At 36.0% G+C, this 25,428-nt stretch overlaps 2 protein-coding genes across 2 annotated transcripts in view; one reads left to right on the top strand and one right to left on the bottom strand.

The window, feature by feature from the left end:
- Positions 1-4,195: 4,195 nt before the first annotated feature.
- Positions 4,196-19,384, bottom strand: LOC121422209 (DNA excision repair protein ERCC-1-like). The gene is made up of 10 exons (XM_041617113.1): positions 19,200-19,384; positions 16,325-16,896; positions 15,887-15,974; positions 13,967-14,070; positions 12,387-12,486; positions 10,579-10,655; positions 8,936-9,035; positions 5,901-5,972; positions 4,923-4,991; positions 4,196-4,515 (listed from the first exon to the last, which is right to left on the bottom strand). The coding sequence occupies exons 1-10, from the start codon at positions 19,290-19,292 to the stop codon at positions 4,420-4,422; spliced, it is 1,371 nt and encodes a 456-aa protein (XP_041473047.1). The 5' UTR covers positions 19,293-19,384; the 3' UTR covers positions 4,196-4,419.
- An 86-nt stretch (positions 19,385-19,470) lies between these two features.
- Positions 19,471-25,428, top strand: part of LOC121422211 — a 49,367-nt gene continuing 43,409 nt past the window's right edge. Inside the window, exon 1 of the mRNA XM_041617117.1 lies at positions 19,471-20,000. Within this exon, the coding sequence (XP_041473051.1) occupies positions 19,703-20,000 (298 nt within the window). The 5' untranslated portion in view covers positions 19,471-19,702. The remainder of the gene's footprint in view (positions 20,001-25,428) is intronic.

The raw sequence follows: 25,428 nt of genomic DNA, 5'->3' as shown, positions 1-25,428 counted from the left end.
ACTTGTGGAATCACAACACTCTTTATAGTACAACATGATGACACGGTCTTGGCGCTGGTTTAAAAGCACAGGAAAGTATATTTTTGAAGCCCAATAAATGGAGCTATTCTCAAGCAAAATACTCAGCTGATAAACGGTGAAATGCACAAAATTGCACTGCTGTGTTTAGTGGTTTACAAGCTTTCGATTGGTATATGATTTGTCACTTTTGGGTCTGGTCTGAGTCGTTAATGAAAGCAGAAAAATGGAATGCGTACACCTTATGGCGACCGCACACCTTACGATTGGTCTGTGACTATTTTGGAATAAAACGTAGTAGAATTTGATGCTAATATTGAGACTTGGAATGTCTTACTGTGTAATGTTCAAAATCTTTGTACGAATACCCGTTTTCAAATCTGTGACTATGCTATCATCCTTAGAATAAAAGCAAATTTAATATCTAGTCGTAATGACGTCATAGCAGTCGTACGATTTGAAACTAATTTGGCCTTGACTCCAAAATAAAGGCTTGCAATCTTTCAAAATGGTTATATTAGTATTCTTTCAATTAATTTTAACCTCAAATAAAATATGTTCCATTCACATTTTCAGAAAATGAGAAAATGTGATTTGTTACAAAATTGGATCGCAAACGGTTGTAAGGTGTGCGGTGGCCTTTACCTTTACAGCTGTTCCTTCTCTTTAAGGATGTGTAAATTACAAATGAAGTAAAGTTTCCAACAATAATTGTGGATTTTGAGTAAATTTTGTAAGCTGGATTGCATTCAGTAATTTATTTTCCTCTTCAATTATGGGAAACTTAAAATTTCCACTGAATTGTTCTTTTAATTTCTGCTTTCATTAAAGCAAATGTAACTCTAATGCCAGGCTGGAGATGGAGAATGAGAGTGGGATGTACATGTATATGGGCCAATTTTTCTAGCTTATTTCTTAAGGGACAAGTCCACCCCAACAAAAAGATGATTTGAATAAAACGAGAAAAATCCAACGAGCATAACACAGAAAGTTTTATCAAAATCAGATATAAAATAAGAAAGTTATGACATTTTTAAGTTTCGCTTAATTTCACATAATCGTTATATGTACATGTATATCCTGGTCGGTATGCAAATGAGGGAACTGATGACATCACTCACTTTTTCTTTTGTATTTTATTATTTGAAATATAAAATATTCTAATTTTCTCCTCATTTTCCTGTGAAACAAAAGTTTCATTTCTCACTGAACATGTGGAGTTACCATTGCTTAACATTATATGGTTCAGTCAAGTTGGTCCGTATTGTCAAATCTGTAAAAATTGAAATATTGTATAATTCAAACCATATAAAAAAGAAATAGTGAGGGACATCATCGATTCTCTCATATGCATGTGGGTAAATTGTGCATATAACTATTTTCTGAAAAATGAGTGAAATTTCAAAATGCCATCGCTTTCTTATTTTACATTCGATTTTGATGAATTATTCAGTGTAGTGCTTGTTGGATTTTTCTCTTATTCAAATCAACTTTTTGTTGGGGTGGACTTGTCCTGTAAGTATGATTTCAATAATGCCTCTTAACTATATTGTCCCTTGCTGGCCTACAAATGGGTCCCAATTTGGTCCTATTGAAGACTTGCTCGATTTGGGTAAATGTGGAGTAGTTCTGGTGAAAATATCAGTTTCTCCCAACATTGTAATTGGCAATATGCTTTAGCCATTGTGAACAGATACTTTGTCATGAATGTGACAGAAGTTGTCTGCAGTGATTTCTTATTGTAGGACTTGTTGATCATTTACCTACAGATCTTGCAGTCTTTGCTTTATTTAAGTGCGAAAGAATAGAATAGGGTTTCTGCAGGACGACTGGCAATATCACCACAACAATGCCCCATCAGGCAGTTTTCATTAGAGAAAAAAAGTGCCATGCGGGAACAACCCCCCTATTCACCAGGACTTTCTCTTTTTATTTTACTTTCCCCCAAACCATGAAAATCATCAATATCATTAAAATCAAGTCCACCCCAGAAAAAGGTTGATTTGAATAAATAGAGAAAAATAAAACATGCATTATGCTGAAAATTTCATCCAAATTGGATGTAAAATAAGAAAGCTATGACATCTTAAAGTTTCGCTTATTTTTCACAAAACAGTGATATGCACAACTCAAAGCCATGCAAATTAGACAGTCGATGATCTCCCTCACTATTTTTTTTTTTTGAATTTTACAATAAGGACCAACTTGACTGAACCATATAGTATTAAACAATGCTAATTCCACATGTTCAGGGAGTAATTGTTGTTTCACTTGACAATGAGGAAAAAAAATTAGAATATGCCATATTTCATATAATAAAATACAAAAGAAATAGTGAGTGGATGATGTCATCAAGTCTCATTTGCATACCGACTAGGATGTGCATATAACTTGTGAAATTAAGTACAAGTTTAAAATGTAATAACTTTCTTATTTTACATCCAATTTTGATGAAATTTTCAGTGTAGTGCTTGTTGGATTTTTCTCTTTTTATTGGGGTGGACTTGTCCTTTAATAAAGTGGTAAAGGCCAACAAGAATGCAAAATACATTTAGTTCTCTGAGCAGTGCATAGACGAATGTAAGAGAAGGGTGAAAGTCAATTACTGTATTTGCAGCTGATTTTTAGTGGGTGTGGTAGACACTATTGCTGACATTACCTTTCCTGATACTTTTCATACAATCTCATATTTCGCAGCAAGGTAATCCACAGACTACATGTAGTACACACTAAGTACACAAGCACATTAAACCCATGACATAACTATATAAAACTATTTAATCTTTGATATCAAATCATATACATTATCATTTACAAATAAATTACTCAAGAGATAAATGAATCCTTCAATTTTCAATGACACATCCATGACAATTTTCGGTTGCATTTGGCTAAGAGAAATTTAATTTCTTCTTATTAAATTTTTTTGAAGTACTATGCATTCCACATAGTTGACCAAGCATAGCTTGAAATTATGGATTGTCTTTTTCTCAAGAGGACAAAGAATTAGGTTACATTTCAACTTCTGTGCGTTCGACTTGGAGGAAAATAATTTTCTAGTTTGTTGTAACAGGAGCTCATAAAGAGAGCAGATAGTCAAGAAGCCCGTTTTCTCCATGAAACTTGTTTTCTTGGCTAGATTTAATCAACATTCATCTTTCACTGGTTATGTGAGAATAAGGATTCATTCTAATAGCATCATTTTCTTCAGATGGCAATAGTTTCCAATGCTTGGGTGTGACAAGATTCCAACATCTGCTTCATACATTTAGAGAACAGATGGGCAACTTTATACCAAATTATATTGGATCATCTTAAGTGCAGGTCCTTACAGTTCATCAATATTCATCCCAGCTGCATAAATGTAATAATGACAATATGGATACAAAGTGCTGCTATTATTACCCCGGCTTTAGCTCGAGCTACCATCACCGGCGCTCAGTGCATTCAAGAAAATAATCCTGCCAGGTACCCATTCACCTCACCTGGGTCGGGTGCAGCAGTGTGGATAAATTTCTTGCTGAAGGAAAACACTCAATGGCTAGGATTCGAACCCACGACGTGCCCACTGTAATGCTACTAATTCCATGTTCACAGCATTAAAGCAAATTCCTTTAGCTCTCCCCATTTCCTACTTCGTTTTGAACTTCATCTGGTGTTCCTCCATAGAAATAAAAGGCTCAGTGAGGATAATACTCGATATACACATATCATTTTCAGAACACCTGCAAGAATTGCTTTCTCAGTCTGCTCCATTTTCTTCTTCATTATGTACTTTCCTTTGTAAGAAGGGCTTATTCCCCCACAGGAAGCGCAAAATGAAGATACTACTCTGTTTTTGCACCTATCCATCTTAAGGACACACTAAGAAGATTTGCTTTGCCATTCTTCTCTATTTTCTTCATGATGGACATCCCTTGTCTTGTTCCTTTGTAAGAGCTGGTTACTCCTTAAGAAGTGCCAAGTGAAGATACTGCTCCGTACAGGGGCGGATCCAGGATTTTACAAAAGGAAAAATTTTTGAAAAGAACCCCCCCCCAAATAAAAGGGTTTTTAACCAAAAATTAAGAAGCATAAAAAAGAAAAAAGGTTTTCACTTTCAAAGGGGGGGGGGTCAAAATTCTGTTTTAATGGCATTTTTACATTACAAATTTTAATTTTGCTTCTCAAAGGGGGGGGGGGGGGGAGAGGCACAGGCTGGCTGTGCCCCCCCCTGGATCTGCCAGTGGCTCTGTATATACACCTATCCATCTTATGAACACACTGAGAAGATTTGCTTTCTTAGCACTCTCCATCTTCTCCATTCAGGAGTTTCTTTCTGATTTTCCTCTGTAAGAATGGCTCAGTGAAGATCAATATATGCATCTGCTCATCTCAGGGGTACCTAGAAGATTTTCTTTCTTAGCCTTCACCATTTTCTTCTTCTTCATTCTGAACCTTTCTCCTCTTGTTCCTCCGCAAGAATGGCTCAGTGAAGATACTACTCAGTCTCTGTGCCTGTTGATAAACAAAATATTAAAAAATCATTCCATGTACAACAGCCAAAAATATAGATCAAGTGTTCAAAGCTGATTGTAAAAATAAGGAAGTGCAATAACCATTCCATGCAGTGCACTCACTGGCGGATCCAAATTTCCTCAGGAAAATTTGCTCCCCCCCCTGCACGCACTTCCAAATTTATCAGCCCATTACATACTGTGGGCTCTCCTTTCATAAAACATATAAATTGGTCATTTTACTGTTTGCTGAGTAAGCTAGAAATTTTACCATAGAATTCTCGCATTTGAATGTGATGACAAGCAATACAAAACAGGGTCTAGATGCCCCACAAAACTGACATTTCTACAGTTTGCTTGCTATACTTTCATTTTATCAACAATATCGGGTAAAATAACTTTTCTCACCTTTTGAGGTCCAAATCCTGGTAGTAAAGCCAACTCTTCTTTGCTTGATTCAACAATCTTCTCAAATGTCTGTTAAAAAAAGATCATAGTTTTAGAGAGTTCAAGATTTCTCCAAAATTAAAACACCTATCTCACAGATATACATATGAGAATAGGCCCACAAGAAAATTCAATTTGACATCTAATATGGCATCGTCAGAAGAAAAGTTAGTATCTATACAGAAATCTTCATACCCTCTATGTAAGAAATAACATATCAAAGATAAATACCAGTTTTTAATGCAGTGCGCGTAACAGCTGCACTGCTAAAGCCAGGGTAATTATGCTGCATATACTGTAGAGCGCTTACAGACTTCTGACAAAGTAAGTATTAAGCGCTATATAAGCAAGTATAATTATTATCATTATTATTACCAGTTGTGGTAATGATCTCGAAATGAGTTTGAACAGAACCCAATGAATAGCTCTGGAAGAAAATAAATAACTGCTGAGATATGAACAAAATTAGCGTGGAATTACATCAAAAGTAAGGTATTTTTCGAAGCAATATCAATACACTGTCCCACATAGGCTTTTCTCTGTTGGTCATCATCAGAATTATCGATTTTAAGCTAAGATTTCATGATTTTACAAAGATAAGTTTACATGAATGTACCAGATCTAGCTGTATGATAATATTTTGACAACTAACCTCAAATTAAAAGACTTTCTCATGAAGTAATTGTTTGCAACAACTACTGTGTTTTAACTATCATAAAATCATCTAAAGCAGGGCCAACCGAGAGAACAGTTTTCGGTATGGAAGTGGCTACCCTGGGTACAAATGACGTTATCATCATCCCCATCGTAAAACAAAGCCCAAACTGCAACAACTATACCAACTTGATAACTACAGGTATGCAAATGGCTATTTGATGATTAAGCAGGTGATCTTCAATAAATGGCTGTGTAATGTTAGTTCATGTACAAGGTACTTACCCTGCAATTGGCTAGCAGAGTAGTAACATCTGTCTTGTTCACCGACTTCACTGTTGTTAGACAATCTGTCATCTGAAAAAAATATCAGTGTTAGAAATTTAATAATAATAATGATAATAATAATAGACAGTTCTTATATAGCGCATATCACATTATGAATAACGTCTTTAAACGCTTCCAAAGGACTTTGATATTATTACCCCGGCTGTAGCTCAAGCAGCGCTCAGTGCATGTCGAAGAATAAATTCCTGCCAGGTACCCATTCACCTCACCTGGCTTGAGTGCAGCACAATGTGGATAAATGTCTTGCTGAAGGAAACTACGCCATGGCTGGGATATGAACCCACGACCCTGTTTCAAAGTCTGGAGACTAATCCACTGGGCCACAACGCTCTACATTAATTTAACCTAATATGAAGAAACTCTAAATGCATGCGGGTCTTCCATGAAGTTGGGGCACAAATTGTGACATTTCAGTATACTCAATACTAATGACACTATACATGTATTGTTTGTACATGTAGGCTTTACATTTGTATTAAGACCATACACTTTACTGGAAATTTTGGACCATTTAGACTAATTTTCCATGAAGTTATTAAGCAAACAGTGTATAATGCTGCTTAGTGGACACGGTGTCCGTCTAGCATCGGGATATTTACTATTGGTCCTAAAAATGTTATACTAATGCAATCACACTGACTAAAACTTGAATATGTACATTGACTATATATTTTATAGTCAAACAAAGGGAAAGTTGTTCACATGTGACATCACACATCTTTGTCATTTTGCCAATGGGAGGGTCTCCATGACGTTTGTGATCGCAATATTCAAATGCTCATAACTTTCTGATTTGTCATGATTTTTCTCAAGCTTTCTTTGATCTTATTTTTGGAATTTTCTGTTTCCACACAAGCCCACTTGTTCCAAACTTTCATTCCCCTTTAAAGGTCAAGTCCACCTCAGAAAAATGTTGATTTGAATCAGTAGAGAAAAAACAGACGAGCACAATGCTGAAAATTTCATCAAAATCGGATGTAAAATAAGAAAGTTATGACATTTCAAAGTTTCACTTATTTTCAACAAAATAGTTATATGAACGAGCCAGTTACATCCAAATGAGAGAGTCGATGATGTCACTCCCTCACTATTTCTTTTGTTTTTTATTGTTTGAATTTTTACAATATTTTAATTTTTACGAATTTGACGATTAGGACCTCCATGCCTGAAGCACAACACGTTAAAATAATGGAATTCCACGTGTTCAGGGAGGAATGAAACTCCATTTCACATGACAATGACGAGAAAATAAAAATATTTCATATTTCATATAATAAAATACAAAAGAAATAGTGAGTGAGTGATGTCATAAACTCTCATTTGGATGCAACTGGCTCATTCATATAACTATTTTGTTGAAAATAAGCGAAACCTTAAAATGCCATAACTTTGTTATTTTACATCTGAATTTGATGAAATTTTCAGTATTATGCTTGTTGAATTTTTCTCTTTCTATTCAAATCAAGTTTTTGTTGGGGTGGACTTGTCCTTTAAGTAAAATTTGTTTTTAAGACAAATGGTAATTAGGTGAACTGGGCTGTAAACTAAATGAGAATAAGATCAAGAGGGTTTAAGACTACGTGTATTTCATATGGAGTAAAAAAATGATAGACTAGGTGAAAATTGGACCAACTAATGAGAATTAGACTTGCTATTAGACCAAGTGTAAAGTAGACCAACACTCAGCAAAAAAAACAAACTGATAGTAAACTAAATAGCCCATATTCTGAAGTCAGGTTTAACTTATACCATGGTCTACATCTGTGCTAAACTAATAGGGAGCCAAAAAACTAAACAACTCTGCTTATATTGTATATATGTGATATTTACTATTTTGTTTAATTTTGATTTCATACTGAAGAAAATATTTCAGTTATGATTTCTGAGACAGTTATGAATGATTTTAGTGTCATAACAGTTAATAAATTGAACATATACAGGTACTAATAAAAAATTGTACTGCAATTAGCTCACGCTAGTTAAACTACAACTTGAAACCAGGGTTTAAAGGGGAAGTTCACCCTGACAAAAAGTTCATTGTAAAAATAGTAGAAAAAAAATAATAAGAAATACTGCTGAAGGTTTGAGAAAAATTCATCAAAGAATCAAAAAGTTATTAGAATTTCAATTACTTGATTTGTGACATCATATGCGAGTCGCATTCCTACATAGTGAATGGTAAAAATTCAATGAAATGTCATTTTCTCAGAAAATTGAAAATGGTTTTTCACTGTACCTTTTGTATATCAATAGACAAATCATTTCTCACCCGATCATGAATAGAAAACAAAATTAAGTCATCAGGAACCATGCAAAATTTGAAATTCATGCATTTTACATTACATAACATATGGGGCAGCTGCTCGTTTATGACGTCACAAATCCAAAACTTTGAACTCTAATAACTTTCTTAATCTTGAACAGATTTTCCTCAAACCTTCACCAATATTTTTTATTATTTTTTTTGCTATTTTTACAAAAAGTTTTCTTCAGGGTGAACTTATCCTTTAATTTAAACCGGAGTTCATAATACAGGCCAATGGGTTTAGCCCCCTGTGACATTCTGCTTGATGACCACTGCTGGTAGATCAAGGGAACATATAGACCACTTTTTTTCCTGCACCATTGAAACCATCAGAAGTTATACAAAGATCATAATAATTGGCATTTATATAGCGCTTTATCAATCTACGACTGTTCAAGGCGCTTCACAATTATTATTACCCGGTCACTGGATTCATGGCATTCCATGCAGCCTGTTAGGCGCTTACTTGCTAAACCAACCACAATGACGGTTGTTTCCTACCGGTACCCAATTAGCACCTGGGTGAGAGTGGCAATGTGTGGATTGACGCCTTGCCAAAGGGCGCTAGGCCATGGTGGGATTCGAACACATGACCCTCTGATTACAAGGCGAGAGTCAGAACCACTACACCACGGCGCTTCCACGAGACTGTACATTCTTTACTCACTTTAGAGATATGGTTCTGTTCCACTTTCTCCTTCAGGGCATCGGCTGGTTTGTTCTCGTAAGCTTTGTATGTCTCAAGGTACCTCCCTGCTTCCTCAGCACTGAGATGTAATAGAGATTAATACAATGTGAAGAAAGATTACAAAGGCACGGGAAAGGGTACAAGCTAAATAAATAAATAATATAGGATTTGTATAGCGCACGTATCCACCTTGCTAGGTTAACCATATTACTCCGGCTAAACTAGTCTACCGATTCTGGTGCGCACAGCTTTTTTGGAGGAATTACTTCCTGCCGGTACCCATTTACCTCACCTGGGTCGAGTGCAGCACAGTGTGGATAAATTTCTTGCTGAAGAAAAGCACGCCATGTCTAGGATTCGAACCCATGGTTTGGAAGGCGAGTCAGAATCACTAGACCACAATGCACCCACACAATCTTGATCCAGACTGCCCACAGCCCTGTAACATAAAACATAAAGCTTAACCGGGGGGGGGGGGGGGGGGTGATATGATCCCCTTTGACAAATTTCATCACTAAAGGGGGTATCTCACTGGGCTTGAAACTAGTTCGCGACTACAAATTTTGCTAGTTGCAGAGACGTCTCATGAAAATTACAGAGTCTCCGAGGAGTCGCAAGAAGATTAAACATGTTTAATATTTTTGGAGACTGTTTCTAGTCTCCGCGACGTCTCCGAGAAGTCTCCATCAGTTGCTGCGACGTCTCGGAGACTAATGATATCCGCGACTGCTGAGACGTCGCCGCGATGTCTCCGCGATGTCTCAGAGACGTCTCAGAGACATCGCGAAGACCTGCTGGAGACCAAAAAAAATTATAATATATTGCGGAGACGTCTCCGCGACACTTCTTCACACTGTTTGACCCACTTCAGAAACCACGTGACTGAACGCGTGCTGATATCCCTCCTCCTGCTCCAAGTCAGGTGTATGATCTTTCAAACGTTCCATCGAGACGTCTCCTTGGTGAGAGCGCAAGCCATTTTTGTCTCTGAGACATCTCCGCGACTGCAGCGACTGATAAGCAGACTGTCGCGGCGACGTCTCCGTTTGTGAGATAGGGCCTTTAGCCACTGCGCGAAATATTTAGACCTAGCTTTTCGCTGACTTTTAAATTTCAAGTCTTGCGCACCTTTTTGAGATCAATTTTGTGACACCTGGGTACGTGGTTCCAATATAATTACGCAACAGACTTGAATCCGCACACAGAGTCATTGCTAATTGTGATTTTGAACCAAACATATACTAAATGTATGATTATTTTGACTTGTGTTGGTTTAAGTGGATTTAATTTCATATGCTCCTTTGTACAATTAATTAATAAAAAATATAAACAATTCAGTTCTTGAAAATGTTACTATACAGTCTTGTAGTTTACATCCAGCTCTATGTGCGTGCAATTTTTTTGCTATATAAATACATACTTTATTATATGAGGTCATCTAATTTCCATATGGTGAACATTAAAAAAAAACAGAAGATGATTCCTCATTATACATCTACATCAATGAGGTGTTTGAAACCATTAATACAAAATTACAAATTAAGAGCATATTAAGTATTGAAGCATGTCAGAGTAAATGAAGTTGTGAGAAATATTTTTTCAAAGTTCCTTGAAATACTTACTTCCAAGCTAGCATGAGTGTACAGTCAGTAAGTATTGCTAGCCGGGCCAGTTCCTTCACTGAATGATGAGGGTCTTTCTATTGGAAAAAAAAGATTTACAAAGAGAAAAATACCAATTACAGTAACAGAAATTTCATGGGCTCCACATTTGTGTTTATACGGAGAATCCAAATTTCCGGCGGTAAATTGCCAATTTGTCCACTGCCAACTCGTCCACGCACCACATGGTCTACCTTCATTTAGTTGAATGCCATTCCGTCCATCAACATTTCGTCTAATCACCAGTTCGTCTATTACCATTTCATTTAATAACCAGTTGGTCTAATACCCATTTTCTTTTCATTCATTTTGCACAATGAACACTTTAGTTTAATTAGACTACATGGTATATGGACCAAATGACTATTGGACCAACTGGTTATTAGACGGAACTGCATTAGACTGAATGAAAGTAGACCATGTGGTAAGTGGACGAACTGATGGTAGACCAAAAGATAGTAGATGAGTTGGCAATTGTACGAATTGGCATTAGACGAATTGGAAATAAACCATTTCCAGCAGATACTGGATTATTCTCAAGGACACATGAGGACATCCTAATTTTGTTTTAATGTACAAACAAATATACTGGGGCTTTTCTGTAACCTACATTTAGCTGACGATCATGGTATTCTATAGAAACATCTCAAATGAGCTTGAAATTTGGATTCTCTGTTTAACCAGACAGAGAGACGAGCATAGGCTAGATAGTTCAAGGGGTTCCTATATTATAACAAGCTCAATGAAAAAAGTAAAAATTATTGGTATAGCTCCATGGCAGATTTAGCTGTTATGTAATATGATGTACAAGATGACATGAAATGGCACCATAAATAAACCTGATGGTATATACTTTGGCTGTGTGCTCGCCCGAAATAGCAATCATATTGTAACCAACGTGAACAAATTTATCTCTCATTTATGACACTTGCACCTATCTCTATTTTTTAACTTGATGCGGTGGACTGTTATCTCTTGTTTTCGTTACAGTTCAATAGGCATATACCCAGCATTTATCTGTATCTATCTGTATTCTGTAATGGTCTTCTTTCTTCAGTACCAGGGACTCACTTAAATCATCTCCAGTGTCTCCAGAATTGGGCTGCCCGTCTTGGAAGTCTGCTGTGATACACCGCCTGAACCCGTTACATAATTTACACTGGCTCCCGATTAGACAACGCATCATTTTATACAGATCACTCAATGACCTAGCCCCAAAATATTTGTCTGATTGTTTCGAAATTTATGTCCCAGGTAGAGGAACTAGATCCTATCAAGACCCACTTTAATATATTATCCAACTAAACAAAGTCAGACTGTAGATAGAACCTTCACTGTTGCATCCTCAGTGGAATGGAACAAACTCCCTCTCACATTAAGAAAATCACAATGGTTGAATCTTTTATGAAGTCCCTAAAAACTTTATTGTTCTAGGCAACTGCTTTTGTTTTACATGTTTGTCATTCTGTATTTCTTTTTGTTTTGTTTGTTTGTCTTTTGTATGAATTTGAAATCGTAAACGCTTTGGGCCATTTTGGAAAAGCGTATTTTTTATATTGGGTATTATTATCATAATCTTCTATTTGATGAGATATCAATTTGGTATACTTAGGCATTCAGAAATCGGATCCTCTGTCAAACTGAATTACTGGTTTCCAATGGAAAATGAATGCATCTAATATAAGGTTAATAACTGATCTACCCAATTATGTTTCACAAACGAAAATGCTTTAAATTTTCTTAACAATTGTAGCAAATTCTAAACTTACCACATCCACTTGCACTAGAAGGACCCTGAGGTCAAACTTGTGACCTAGTTCTGTCAGGCGTTCGCTGATGTAGTTTGGGTTGAGGTTGTGATAACGTAAACTACAAAGGAGGGAAAAGGGATTAAACTAATTATGAATTAATAATAATATGCAACATTTAGTGCTTATGTTTCAAAGTACTGCATTCTATTACCCCTAATTTTAACACCACAGGTACCCTTATTGGTAGTCCAGATTGGACCTTGTTGTTTGGAAGTGCCCTTTCCCAAAAGCTGACATAGAGGGCACATGTCTCCCAATCTCTAATCAGCGCCAATCTACTCAACTGGGGAGTCAAGATGAGTAGATTGGCGCTGATTAGAGATTGGGAGACATGTGCCCTCTATGTTAGCTTTTGGGAAAGGGCACTTCCAAACAACAAGGTCCAATCTGGACTACCTTATTGGGTGCTCCAGCATTCAAGGAATTCCACCCATTTTACTACTTAATGTAAGGCCAAACAAAAACATTGTTTACTTGGCGAAACCCATCCAAACCTAGAAACATCGCCGACCCTATGCTTCTTTATTTTTTTGTCCGCTATCAAGTGCGATCGATTGTGTAAATATCAATTTCACAATGTGGAAAAACCCTGGATGTTCTTTGCTTTTAAGATTTCAACAATTTCTGGCTCGTTCTGTGTCCATGTTAGTGTGTGTGTGTGTGGGGGAGTTATTTGAACATATTATGGTCTACCCCTCTCATCAGATTATCCCTAATGTCCGAGGACCTATCTACACCACTGTATGTATGTATGTGTATAAATTGCTACTTTCATGTATGCAAATACAAGCGACAACAACAACCCAAAAAAAAATTCCGCCCTACCTTCCCAAATTTTCATTGGCGTGTTACACCAAGTCAACAATTCCTTTTTTGGCCTAATTCTGTGTAAGAGCGGGGAAGTGTGATCTCACACCTAAGAATTTATGTTTCAAAGTACCAAATACTTTTACTCCTGCTTTTAACAGGTACCCTATTGGGTGCTCCAGCATTCAAGGAATTCCATTCAAGGAATTCCATTCATTTTACTACTCAATGTAATTCTGTTTTAAAGCAGGGGAAGTGTGATCACAAACCTAAGAAATTTATGTCATAGTTTGCCACAAAACAATCAAATTTGTCTCTCTGTGGGGGGCGTCTTGGTCTAGTGGTTTACGACTCCTGTCGTTCAATCAGAGGGACGTGGGTTTGAATCCCAGCCATGGCGTGCTTTCCTTCAGCAAGAAATTTACCCACATTGCGCTGCACTCGACCCAGGTGAGGTGAATGGGTACCCGGTAGGATTTATTCCTTGACGCTTTAGCGCCGACATGGCGTCTAAGCTACGGCCAGGGTAATAATGTGATACCAAGAATCATTTATGGGTGACTTTAAGAACAACTGGTCACCCTCTTTTTACTATGGTAAAAGGTATACACCAAATGTTCATTGGTGATGATTTAGCATGTAGCAAAGATTCACCAGTCTTTCTTAAAGTCGCTCTTAACTTACGAATAGCTTTATGAAACTGCCCCCAGAAATACCCAAGGGGTACTTACCTGAGATAGAAGGCACATGTAGTTCTTCCCATGACATAGTCTGGGACTATATCACCAAACTCCCAAGGAACATTACGAATGTGCTTCAGGATTGGATTACCTCTCTGAAAGAAATTGGAAAGAACGAAAATAAAATACAAAAATAGCAAATACATGTACATTTTGATTTGTGATTTACATTCATTAGCTGTGAAAGTGGCATATTGGTTGCCCCATCAACACAATAGAAATTGGAAAGATTAGGGGTTCTTTTGGCAGAAACACATTCTTGTCAGGTTAACGGGCAGCCATTGATCAATGTACAGGTGAATGTGAAGATTCTGAATTCTTTGCTCTTACAAATTCGCATCTAATGCAGCAGATTACTGTAGGAACACGGGAAATGTATTCATACTTAGACATCCCCAGCTGCATTACTTGATAACCATGGCAGCTGCATTCTGAGCACATTGAAGTTTGTAAAGTTAGTGTGATCTGTGGTAATATAAAAATAAGAGCATTACCAATATCCAAGTGAGATAAAACAAAAAAATTGAAGTGATCATTACACTTTGTCCTGATAAAAAAAAAAATCAAATTTGGTTCTTGAAAATGGGCTAAACATGAGGCTTATGGTGTAAAAACACCATCCCAAAAGTTTGAAAGTATCATATCTACAGGAACCATTCTAAAACTTTGCAGATGTAAACCAAAGTTTGAAAATAATTGGGGGTTGGTTTCGATGACTGTGAAACAGCGAATCTGTACACTACAACACATAAACTCCGGATTAGCCAAGCACGACCTACACACAGTGCTTATAAGGTACACTGAATGTACATTGCGGCTCGTAATAGTGTGTGCATAGGAGATACACATAACAGAAGGCAGTCAACACAGCCAACAGACTTTCCGAATTTGAGAAAAGCTGAATGCATCTTACAGACGGTTCTCAAAATCAGGCTGCTAATAAATTGCTACTTGAGTCTCAATTATAGTTTTTCATCCTATATTGTGGTCTGTTTCAGGGTTTTTTTTATAAGGACAAATACAAGCATTCACACACATTTCATCTTTGTTTGAAAATTGTTAAAATTAACTGAGCATCACAAAGAGAAATGATCCCTTTATTGTATGAATGTTTTTCTCACAATAAAAGAACAAGGAAATCATAATATAACTTGCTGTTGTTAAATATATTTGTAATTTATTGCAATTTTCCAATTAATCGCAAAACTTATGATTGACTTTGAGGACTGTTAGTTGACTTTTAATTGCTTGCAAGTTTCTTATAATACCCCATCCAATCCAATCCAATACACCAGTTCATAGTTACTTCATGGACAATTTTGGTCAAATGACCTTTCGTTTCTTTCATTGAGATAGGCAGATTTCAAAGCAAGATATTACGTAAGCATGCCTTACATAGCAGGATGAAGAAATTGAATAGACCAGGTGACTAGAATAGCACACCAATGAACACTTTATGAAGGTATTTGTTGCATTCCTACTTTGAATGCATATCATAGCATGTTGCACAATGTACTTGGCAAACTGTGAAATACCAGTCGTTCGTGGAGGCATTGTTCTTGTTTTTGGATGTAAATGAAAAACACAAGTCAAAAGAATATATGAATAATCAAGACATCAAAGTTGGTGCTTATTTTATAAGATTTTAAACCACCATGTCATTTTAGTACAAATAACCTTCCTCTGATCATGCGTGGAATCTTTTGATCATGCGCAGAAAGGAACTACGAACTGGCTTATACACATTTGATATACAGCCCAATTTCCTCTCAGTTACAATGTGATTCACACATATACTTCTCCATGTTTGGGCCACTAAAACAATAATTCAACACCTCAGAACGATCAGCTCCGTAAGCAATTTGTCCATATCAATTTTAAAGAGAATTAATATTTTAAAGATCTACTGACCTGCCTGGGATTAACAATTACACTGTTTCCAGATGGAACTTTACTTGAAGCACCAGCTGATGTACCAGGTAAAGAAGAATCGGTTGATCTGAAAAATTAAATGAATAAACAAAAAATTCTGAGAAATATCATCTATCATCATGATCACCCTCATGCAATACATTACTAAATATCATTATTATTATCATCATCATCATCATCATCATCATCATCATCATCATCATCATCGTCATCATCGTCATCATCATCATCATCATTTTTATGATCATTATTATCATTATTATTAATACAAATATCATCATCATTATTAGTTTATTACCATTATCATTATTATTGTTGTTGCTGTACCATTATATCAATATAATTGTTTCATAAGTTTGCATTATTTCATCTCGGGCTGGTCATCAAAGATGGATGTGTATGCAAATACCAACTTACTGCTTTACTGCTGCCTGTGGAATCTTATACTCTTCTGCAGTCCCCAGCATGTGGAACTTGCTTGCGAAGGAAGAGCCGATCTTCCCCCTTCTGGCAATTTCAGAAGCTTGTGGTATTCTATATGGGTTGGATTGCACATTGCTTCTGTCTCCTGCAGATGTGGCACTTGAGGAAGTGGCATTTGATCTTTCATCTAATCTCCTCTTTGGTGCTTCCGCATACCTTGGTCTTTGAGGAGCGGGAGCTTGTGCCCCTGCTTCCAATCTTTCTCTCAGGGCCTCATCGGCTCTTTGGCGTCGCAGCTCTAGACTAGTCCTCATTGCATCTGCGCTTTCACTGGATATTGTTCCCTGACCGATTACAGATGCAGGCTTATCTTGAACCGTTCTACCCGTCTCATCCTGTTCTGTGACCGAAAGTCTTGCGGTGGATGGTGCATGTTTGGTGTCCATCTTCTTGGAGATTGGTTCATGATCTGACAGACCTGAACCTGAGCTAGTTGTAGCGGCCCCATGTTGTAAGGAAGATCCACCATGAGAGGCTGCATTCTTTGACCTGAAGTGTGATTGTACCTATACAGTGCATATAAAAAAAGTATATGTCTAATTTTTATTGACTAAAAGTGCAAGGGAAATGTATGAGAAATGTTTCGCAGGGTAAATTTGATTTTGCCCTTTCTCCTTGACACAGCGTGAAAACGAACATTTCTGTGCAAACAGATTTCTGCGAGCTTTACAAAAATGGACAGTGCTTACTCAAGTGTAACATTCTGTCAAAACTTTTACTTGCATTGGACAGATAAGACCCAAACCTAAGATATGTGAAAAAATTAACCTCATGTTGTATATTTTTTAATTTCCAGGACTTTTTGAAAGTGTAAACTTTTTTTTTGATACGCACTGTAGTACACATAGGAATTTAAAAAAAAATGTTCATACATCATACCATTAATAATTCATCAAAAGTATGTATCAACATAATTTTATAGAAGTACCACTGGCGGATCAGAGGGGGGGGGGGGGGGGTGGGGGACACAGCCTACCCGTTGCCCCCCCTTTTGAGAAGCAAAATTAAATTTTTCAATGTAAAGCTGCCATTAAAAGAGGAGAAGTGTGTCCCCTTTCTTTTTTGCTTGTCATATTTTCCTATGAAATGTGTGCCCCCCCCTCCTTTTGGAAAATCCTGGATCCACCCCTGAGAACTACATATCATGAAGCATTGGAATACTCTAATGAAGTCTTTCCTAATCGAACCCAATCAATGGATGCATCATGACAAAGAAATTAATACATTCAACAGGTGGATTGAATGCATAAATGCAGATAATCCATGGAGGCTGACTGCCATTAGAAAAATGTACCCAACATTGAACCAGCATGCATACATGTACATAATTCTTAAACAATACAAAGCACCATCTACTCAATGTGGGAACACATGGAAGGGAATCAAAAGAAATATCTAGGCCTAGATTCGAAATACCATTACAAGTCTTTTGTTCTTTCTGTCCATTGGGACAAGTGGTCTGTTCTATTAAACTTAGCTGTGTCATTGGCAGTAGATCTCAACTTGAAACTCTTCCCAAACTGTATCAACCATTTTGATCCATTATCTACCAATTCAACTACTTTTGGATGTATTTACATAGGTGACATGTACTTACCACTCATTCTCATTTACATCTCTATGTGTGGCAAAATAAGGTTGACAATGTTTGGATTATTTTCTCTTTTTCTTTTGGACAAATGCTTGATTTTTTTTAAACTGTAATTTTCCATTACAGCTTTTCATTATATAACTTGGCTGTTATGTAAATTTGATTCTTTAAATTATTTTTTCTTTATTAAAACTAGACCTTGAAAAATGAAAATTTACTTGCCATATTACTTTTCACCAATAGAGGGAGTACACAAAAATATGCCCAAAATTCAAGTTTTGGAGCGCTCTGGTCAATACAAAAATTACTCTCAGATACTAATGAAAATTGAATTGCAACTGTATGGAAATTAATAATTTTGGTCGCAAAAGGGATATTTTAATGATTTTTTTAAGTGTGTGCTCAATACAGCATTGGCATACCATAGTCCTACCTGTAGATTCTCCACAGGCAGGATGGTAGCAGTGAACCAGTGAATACCACACGTCACTTCACAGATTTTTCCAGAAATATACAATGCTTCTCATTTTACTTCCTTTGTTATTTATTTTTTTAAACAGTAAATTGAAGGTTTCTTAAACACTTTGAAAGGTAGAAAGGTTCTAAAAATGATCATGAACCTTTCTTGACATTTTACAAACAATGGTAGACAGGTTTGAAAGGTTTTCTGGAAGTCCATGGAATATCCTCAGAACGTTTTGATTATTTTAAAAAAGTTTCTAACGTCTACAATATTCACAAGGTTTGTTTTTCAATTTATCTGTCTGTTTGAAATAGAATAAAAACTTTCCACCATTCACAAATTTATACGTTCTGAAAATGTTTCAACAAACCATTCAAATAACGATGTCGATTGTTTTAATTCAAGTCTTAAGAACATTCATAACACGTCCAAATGTTAGCTGAACATTGTCTTTGCTGTTTGTATTTGATTTTTAATTTAGATTGACTTGGAAGTTGGTGTTGACATGGCAGGGTTAATAAGTCAGAGCTGGGCTTAGAATTCAGCTATCTATTATTTCCCTAAAAATTCCATATATGCTTATTACTTTATAGGTTAGAGAAAGACAAGACAATTATAAATAAAAAACAAATCAATCACATTACTTAGACAACTCAGTAACTGGCCTCAATGAAACTGAACGCATGGGACTATGCACAATATTTGCAGTCACAATTAAACGTCCGTTTATGACTATAAAAAATATTAGATATTACCTTTGGCTTTGCATTCACAAACTGTTCTATTTCATCAGCTGAAGGTATAGTGAATCTTTTTTTAGATGCCCCCGAAGAAGAGGAATCTGCCATTTTATTCGTATCGTCTACTTCAACGGTGGCGCCTCCTTCTGCAGCACAACGTAAGCCCACACAGTTTATTCCCGATTCTGAAAAGAAGTAAATGACACACTTTCATACACGAGCCGTGGACAAAGTCGCATCTCACTGTACGACAAATGCGAAATCAACGTGAAATGGCTGTACTTGGACCCTTCTCTCTGATCTACAGTGAGACTCGTAATCAATGAACGTATCGATTTTGTTGGCAATCTAACATGCCACACAGAGCGTGAAAAGCAACATACCATTACACAGCGAGACCTTCGCCTGGCGGTACGTACTGGAACTCAGCTGAAAATTTGTTGTGTGGTACCAGTGGAATACCCTTTACCAAGCTCCATGCACCTGTCGTCCGAGTACCGACTCCGCAGACAGCAAAAATGGGGAAAACGGCGGTTCTACTTTTGGGACTTTTTACGGGATTAGTTTCTCTGACACTACAAGCAATCTCTCTTGGAACTGAATATTGGTTTGAGGGAACAGTGAGGAATACTAGCCTACATTTAGTGAAAGACTATTACAATGTCACGGTTTTAGAACTACACGAGATTCCAGTTTTACCACAGAAAAGAGGATTGTTTAGTTATTGTGGTTATCATTACGAACATAATGTTTCTTCCACACAAGTGCCTTCTCCATCCAGTGAAAACTTCCAGGAAGGATTCAACCCTTCCGATGGTAAGTCTATTGATAATGAAGGACATGCAGTTTGGTAATAATCTTTGTGAATTAAGATATTTCTGTTTGTTGTATGAGATTGTATTTACAATACATATATTGATTCTATATAATATACTAGGCTTTAAAAAAATTGGAATATCATCCTGACATAACTGGCAGTTACTTAGAGAAACATATTGATGAAAGTTTGTTGAATATCAAAGAATAAGTTTTTAAGGCCTCGGTGTGAACAGTTCCCCGGCCCCCATAGGTCTGTAGACTTTAATGTATGAACATTGAAGTCCATAAAATAGTTATGTTTAAGATTGAGAGAAATTTTTGCTGTACATAGGCCTCTGCATTTTCCTCATTCATTTACATTCCCATTAAGTCATGATCTCATCCACCATTCGAACTCCACTTTACACTGTCATAGCAACACCAGGTTCAGACATATTTGGAACCTTTTCCTTTCCTTATGTTTGAATTCTATTTCTTGTTATTTGTGAAATTTATGAACCTGGTCTTTTATGACACTTGCCCTCAATTTCTTGCTGAAAATCCATATGTTTAGGTCATCTACACGTGAATCCTAGTCCTATATCTCTACTGTATACGTCTACCTTCTCTGACTGACCTCTCTTACAATACATACTTGAGATACATGTACGATGTCTGTGCAGGAACTCTCTGCTGATCTCTGAAGCTAATGGAGGAAGAGAAGAAGGAGGAAAAGTTAGAAATAAAAAGGGTGCTGTTCTGGATTGCATTCAGTGTTCACCCTTCAAAATTTTATGAATATTATTTAAGGTGAAAATCTAAAACAAAGTTCACCCTGACAAAAGGTTTATTAAAAAAAATACCAGAAAAATAAAAATGTTGGTGAATGTTTGAGGAATATCTAACAGAGATGAAAAAAGTTAATAAATAAATTTCATTTTTTTAGTACTATACAAGCAGCTACCCCATTTATGTTGTGTAATAAACATGCATGAATTTTAATTCTTGAATGGTTCATTGTTGACTAAGAAAAATCTTTCAGAAGTGTGAAATGATTTGTTTGTTGATATGAAAGGTACATTAAAAACCCTACATGGGAAAGCTGCTTACATATATGATTTCTGTTAAATATATGTCTGATATTTGTATGAATTTATGTTTACAAAAATTGAAAAATTTGTTAAATTGAAGAAAAATTAGAAAATGAACATTTATTTTGATTGAATTGAAAAACAAATGTCACAAGTAAAAAGAAATAGAATTCTAATAACTTTTTTAATCTTTGATGAATTTTCCTTGAACCTTCACAAATATTTCTTCATTATGTATCCTGTATTTTTACAATAAAATTTTTGTTAATGTGAACTTCCCCTTTAAGGTTGATCAGGAGACAGAATTGGTGATTTTGTTAAGTTTAACAAGTGGTGGCAGCAGTGGGATGGTGAGGGGATGGATTTGCAATGAACCTGAATACCTGATGCTGCTATGTGGAAAATAAAAAAATGAGATCATAAATTGTAATGAACCCTATAGTATGAGCCAAGGTGTTGGAGAGCTTCTTATATCAGTTCGCTGGCGATTCCATAATTATACCCCCAAATATTTGTATTGTATTTGAAGGTAAATAAATGATTATGTTTGATTTTTCAAAGCCTTTTGCATTTCCTAGCTGATGTGTGATTTAAAGGGAATGAATGCAGGAATACTCTGACTGGTATATAGGTCTACATGATGACAGGACTATAATTTGTGAATATTGAGGTGGAGCCTAAAATAGCCTTAACAATTCACATGGTTGTACTTCATCAATTATTAAACTTTACTAGGCTAATCATCGCAATGCTGATGCTTAAGAATATCTTTTATTGTTTATCTACAACACTTCTCCAGGTACATGCACATACCATTCTATACCTTAATGGTGACAATATTTTTTTTCTCAAGTTCAAAAGAACATGTGATATAATAAATCTAAATCTAAAACAAAACTAATGATCTCAATATCATTTGTGCTTGTGACTTTTTTTTTAGAAGTGTTAAAAGTTAAGAATATTTTACATTTTGACAGGACTATATGTAAGTCTAGGAGCAGAACAAGCGATGGGACAGAGACTGAAGATTGCTAGTCCTACTTATTTTTACTTTTCAAATCTAATGTACCATACAAGATGTGACATAAATTTTTTTATGAAGTCCATAAAATTATGATAAATTATCTATAGTAGTACCGGTAACAAAAACAAAACAATTAGACAATGATCTCAATATGCTGGTTCTTGGGAAGTAATTGCATTCTGTTTATGTGCAATACGTCTGCTGGTACTTCAGTAATCATCAAATTGAATGTCCCATACAAGTGTTGGTGATATGATTATTTTTCAAAGTTCAAATCCACATCTGATGTACATGTACCATCAATTAAAAAAAAACAATCATAAAAACTGGGTTCCAAAAGAAACTCATCGAACTTCACGAGTGCACTTCACAAATTCCACTCTGTCAAAATTAACAAAATTTTGACACAGACTACATGTAGCTTCAATAATCTTTACAAAGCACATGTCAATAATTAAGAGTTTGGCTTAATAAGAAAGAGGCTGTAGTCCCTAAAATCAATTGGTTTCGGAATCCAAACTAAAAAAATGGCAAAAGGAAGAACAATGAAAATGAGATTGGATTAAACCAAATGGTCATTGTTTGCTTGACTGCTATTATAGATAAATTCCAGTTTTGGTAACAATCTCAAAATGACTTTTTACAGAATCTAATATAATGACCACCCAAGTATCTGTTTGTATGAATAAAAGATATGTGCCAAAGGATTCTGGGAGAAATTGTGTAATTGCTGAGAAATAAGCAAAATAAGCGCAGATTTGGTCACTTCCGTCTGGTCTTTATTCCAGCAATATTAATACACTGTCCCACGTGTGCCTATCTGTGTTGGTGATCTTCAGTGTGAACATTTTTCAGTGTAGATTTCAAGATTTCACAAAGTTCAGTTTATGTAACGGTACCAGATCTAGATCCTCGATGATATACTGTCAATTAAGCCTTGTTTTACAGACTTTCTCATGAAATCAGTGTTTACTGCAACTACTGGAATTTCTCTTTAAGTCCATTCAAAGCATTATGCTTCTTTGACCTCAATACATGTGTGTTCAAAATGTTAATTCTGACTTCATGTAACTTCTTAGTTATTGAGGAAATCAATTAAACATGCTGATAAACTGGCAAGTTTGTTTAATCACATTTCATTTTCATTGGTCTTTCTTTTGCCATTTTGTGACTTTGGATTCTAGAACCAATTGATTTGAGGGGCTACAGCTTCTTTGTAATTAAACCAATTGCTTAATTATTGACATGTACTGCCTTAGGAAAGATTATTGAAGCTAGCCGGTGTCAAAATTTTGTTCATTTTGACTGTTTTGAATTTGTGAAGTGTGCATGTGAAGTTTGATATAAAGCTTCTTTCGGAACCCAGTTTTTATTTGAAAATTTTAAAACCTTGGCAAAATAACTCATCAAAGTTTAATGTGCATATATAATACAGATCTAGGCCTCTACAATTGTATTTCCTGATTGGAAACAAGTAATGTGCATGCAGATTACCAGTTCTGTTAAAAAAATGATTTACAATTGAATATATGATGAATGACACAAAATAATACTTTTGATTCTTGTTTTGTATATTACTAATCCTCTGTGTACAGTGTGTAGTGTTCGATTTTTTTGAAATGCAGAAATAACAACAAATATAGCCTTAGGTAAAAAATAAGAATTATATTATCATCCTTATATTTATTATTGTTTTTAATATTATTGTTATTATCATTATCATCAATCATCATCATCATCACCATTGTCACGATCATCTACATCATCATCACCAGCATCATCATCATTATCATCATCTACAATCATCAACTTCAGCATCATCATTGTCTACATCATTATCATTATCACCATCATTATCATCATCTACATCATCTTCATCATTTTCAACATAATCATCATCATCTTTAGAAATATTGTAATTACCGGTATTCACTTAATTTCCCCCAAGCTGGAGTTTCTTCTGTCAGACTTGCCGTGAAATCATGATCACCATGTCCAGTGAGAACATCATGGGAGGAAGGGGGTGGAGAAAGATGTGGTGGATTGAACCCCAATGTTTACAGTATCTGATGATTGATGATGAAGATGATCATCAGGGAGGTACTGATCATCAGTGGCACTTGTCGTTGATTGATGGCCCAAGAGTGTGGGGGGATGAGCAACATTGTACTGCAGATTAGGGTTATGTTTCGTGGGGCCAAGAAGATACATCAGGGAATTGTTTGGGGTGTACAAGTACATGTAGTTTCCTTTTTAAAAAAAGTTGTTAACATAGTATTTACAAGCATTTCCCTGGTGATAGCACACTTGTATCACCATCATCATTATCATCATCTACATCATCATCAAAGACAATACCAGCATTGCAGTTATCTTTCTAAAGATTTTGGGAAGAAATGGGTCTGTTACTCAGCCCTTGCCCAGTATCCCCCCTCCTCGTCAACATTGAAATCTTAGCCAAGGTTAAGTTTTTGAAATGTCATCATACATGTAACTTAGAAAGTATATGGACCTAGTTCATGAAACTTGGACATAAGAGTAATCAAGTATTACTGAAGATCCTGCCTGAGTTTCGGGTCACATGACCAATGTCAAAGGTCATTTAGGGACAATGAACTAAGACCATGTTGGGGAATCGATATCGAAATCTTAACCAAGGTTAAGTTTTTGAAATGTTGTCATAACTTCGAAAGTATATAGACCTAGTTCATAAAACGTAGACATAAAGGTAATAGTGTATCACTGAATATCCTGCCTGAGTTTTAGGTCACATGATTAAGGTCAAAGATCACTTATGGTCAACGAACTTTGGCCATGATAGGATTATTTGAGGAATTGTCTTCATAACTTTAAAAGTTTATGGATCTAGTTCATGAAACTTGGACATAAGAGCAACCATGTATCCCTGAATATCATGTGCAAGTTTCCGGTCACATGGCCATGGTCAAAGGTCACTTAGGGTCAATGAACTTTGGCCATGTAAGGGATATATGAGTATTTATCATCATAACTTTGAAATTTTATGGATCTAGTTCATGAAACTTGACATAAGAGCAACCATGTAACCCTGAATATCATGTGTTAGTTTCAGGTCACATGACCAAGGTCAAAGGTAATTTAGGGTCAACAAACTTTGGTAATACTGGGGGTATTTGTGAAATTGTCATCATTCTTTAAAAGTCTATGGATCTAGTTCATGAAACTTGGACATAAGAGCAGCAGTGTATCCTTGAATACCCTGTATGCATTTCAGGAACACGGCCAAATCAAAGGTCATTTAAAGGTCAATGAACTCTGGCCGTGTTGGGAGTATGTGTTGAATTGGCATAAC

This window comes from Lytechinus variegatus, chromosome 10 (genome assembly GCF_018143015.1).
Source record: "Lytechinus variegatus isolate NC3 chromosome 10, Lvar_3.0, whole genome shotgun sequence".
Lineage (NCBI taxonomy): Eukaryota > Metazoa > Echinodermata > Echinoidea > Temnopleuroida > Toxopneustidae > Lytechinus > Lytechinus variegatus.
Note: the sequence above shows the minus strand (reverse complement) of the source record. Positions and strands in the feature narration are given on the sequence as shown.

What these genes read in the sequence shown, in the direction of transcription:
- LOC121422209 (XM_041617113.1), bottom strand. Translation starts at nt 19,292, where the DNA reads ATGGCAGATTCCTCTTCTTCGGGGGCATCTAAAAAAAGATTCACTATA. An exon ending in TTGTGAATGCAAAGCCAAAG is followed by an intron (nt 16,897 to 19,199) that starts GTAATATCTAAT and finishes TGCACTGTATAG; the next exon opens with GTACAATCACACTTCAGGTC. An exon ending in CAGGATTTGGACCTCAAAAG is followed by an intron (nt 4,516 to 4,922) that starts GTGAGAAAAGTT and finishes GTTTATCAACAG; the next exon opens with GCACAGAGACTGAGTAGTAT.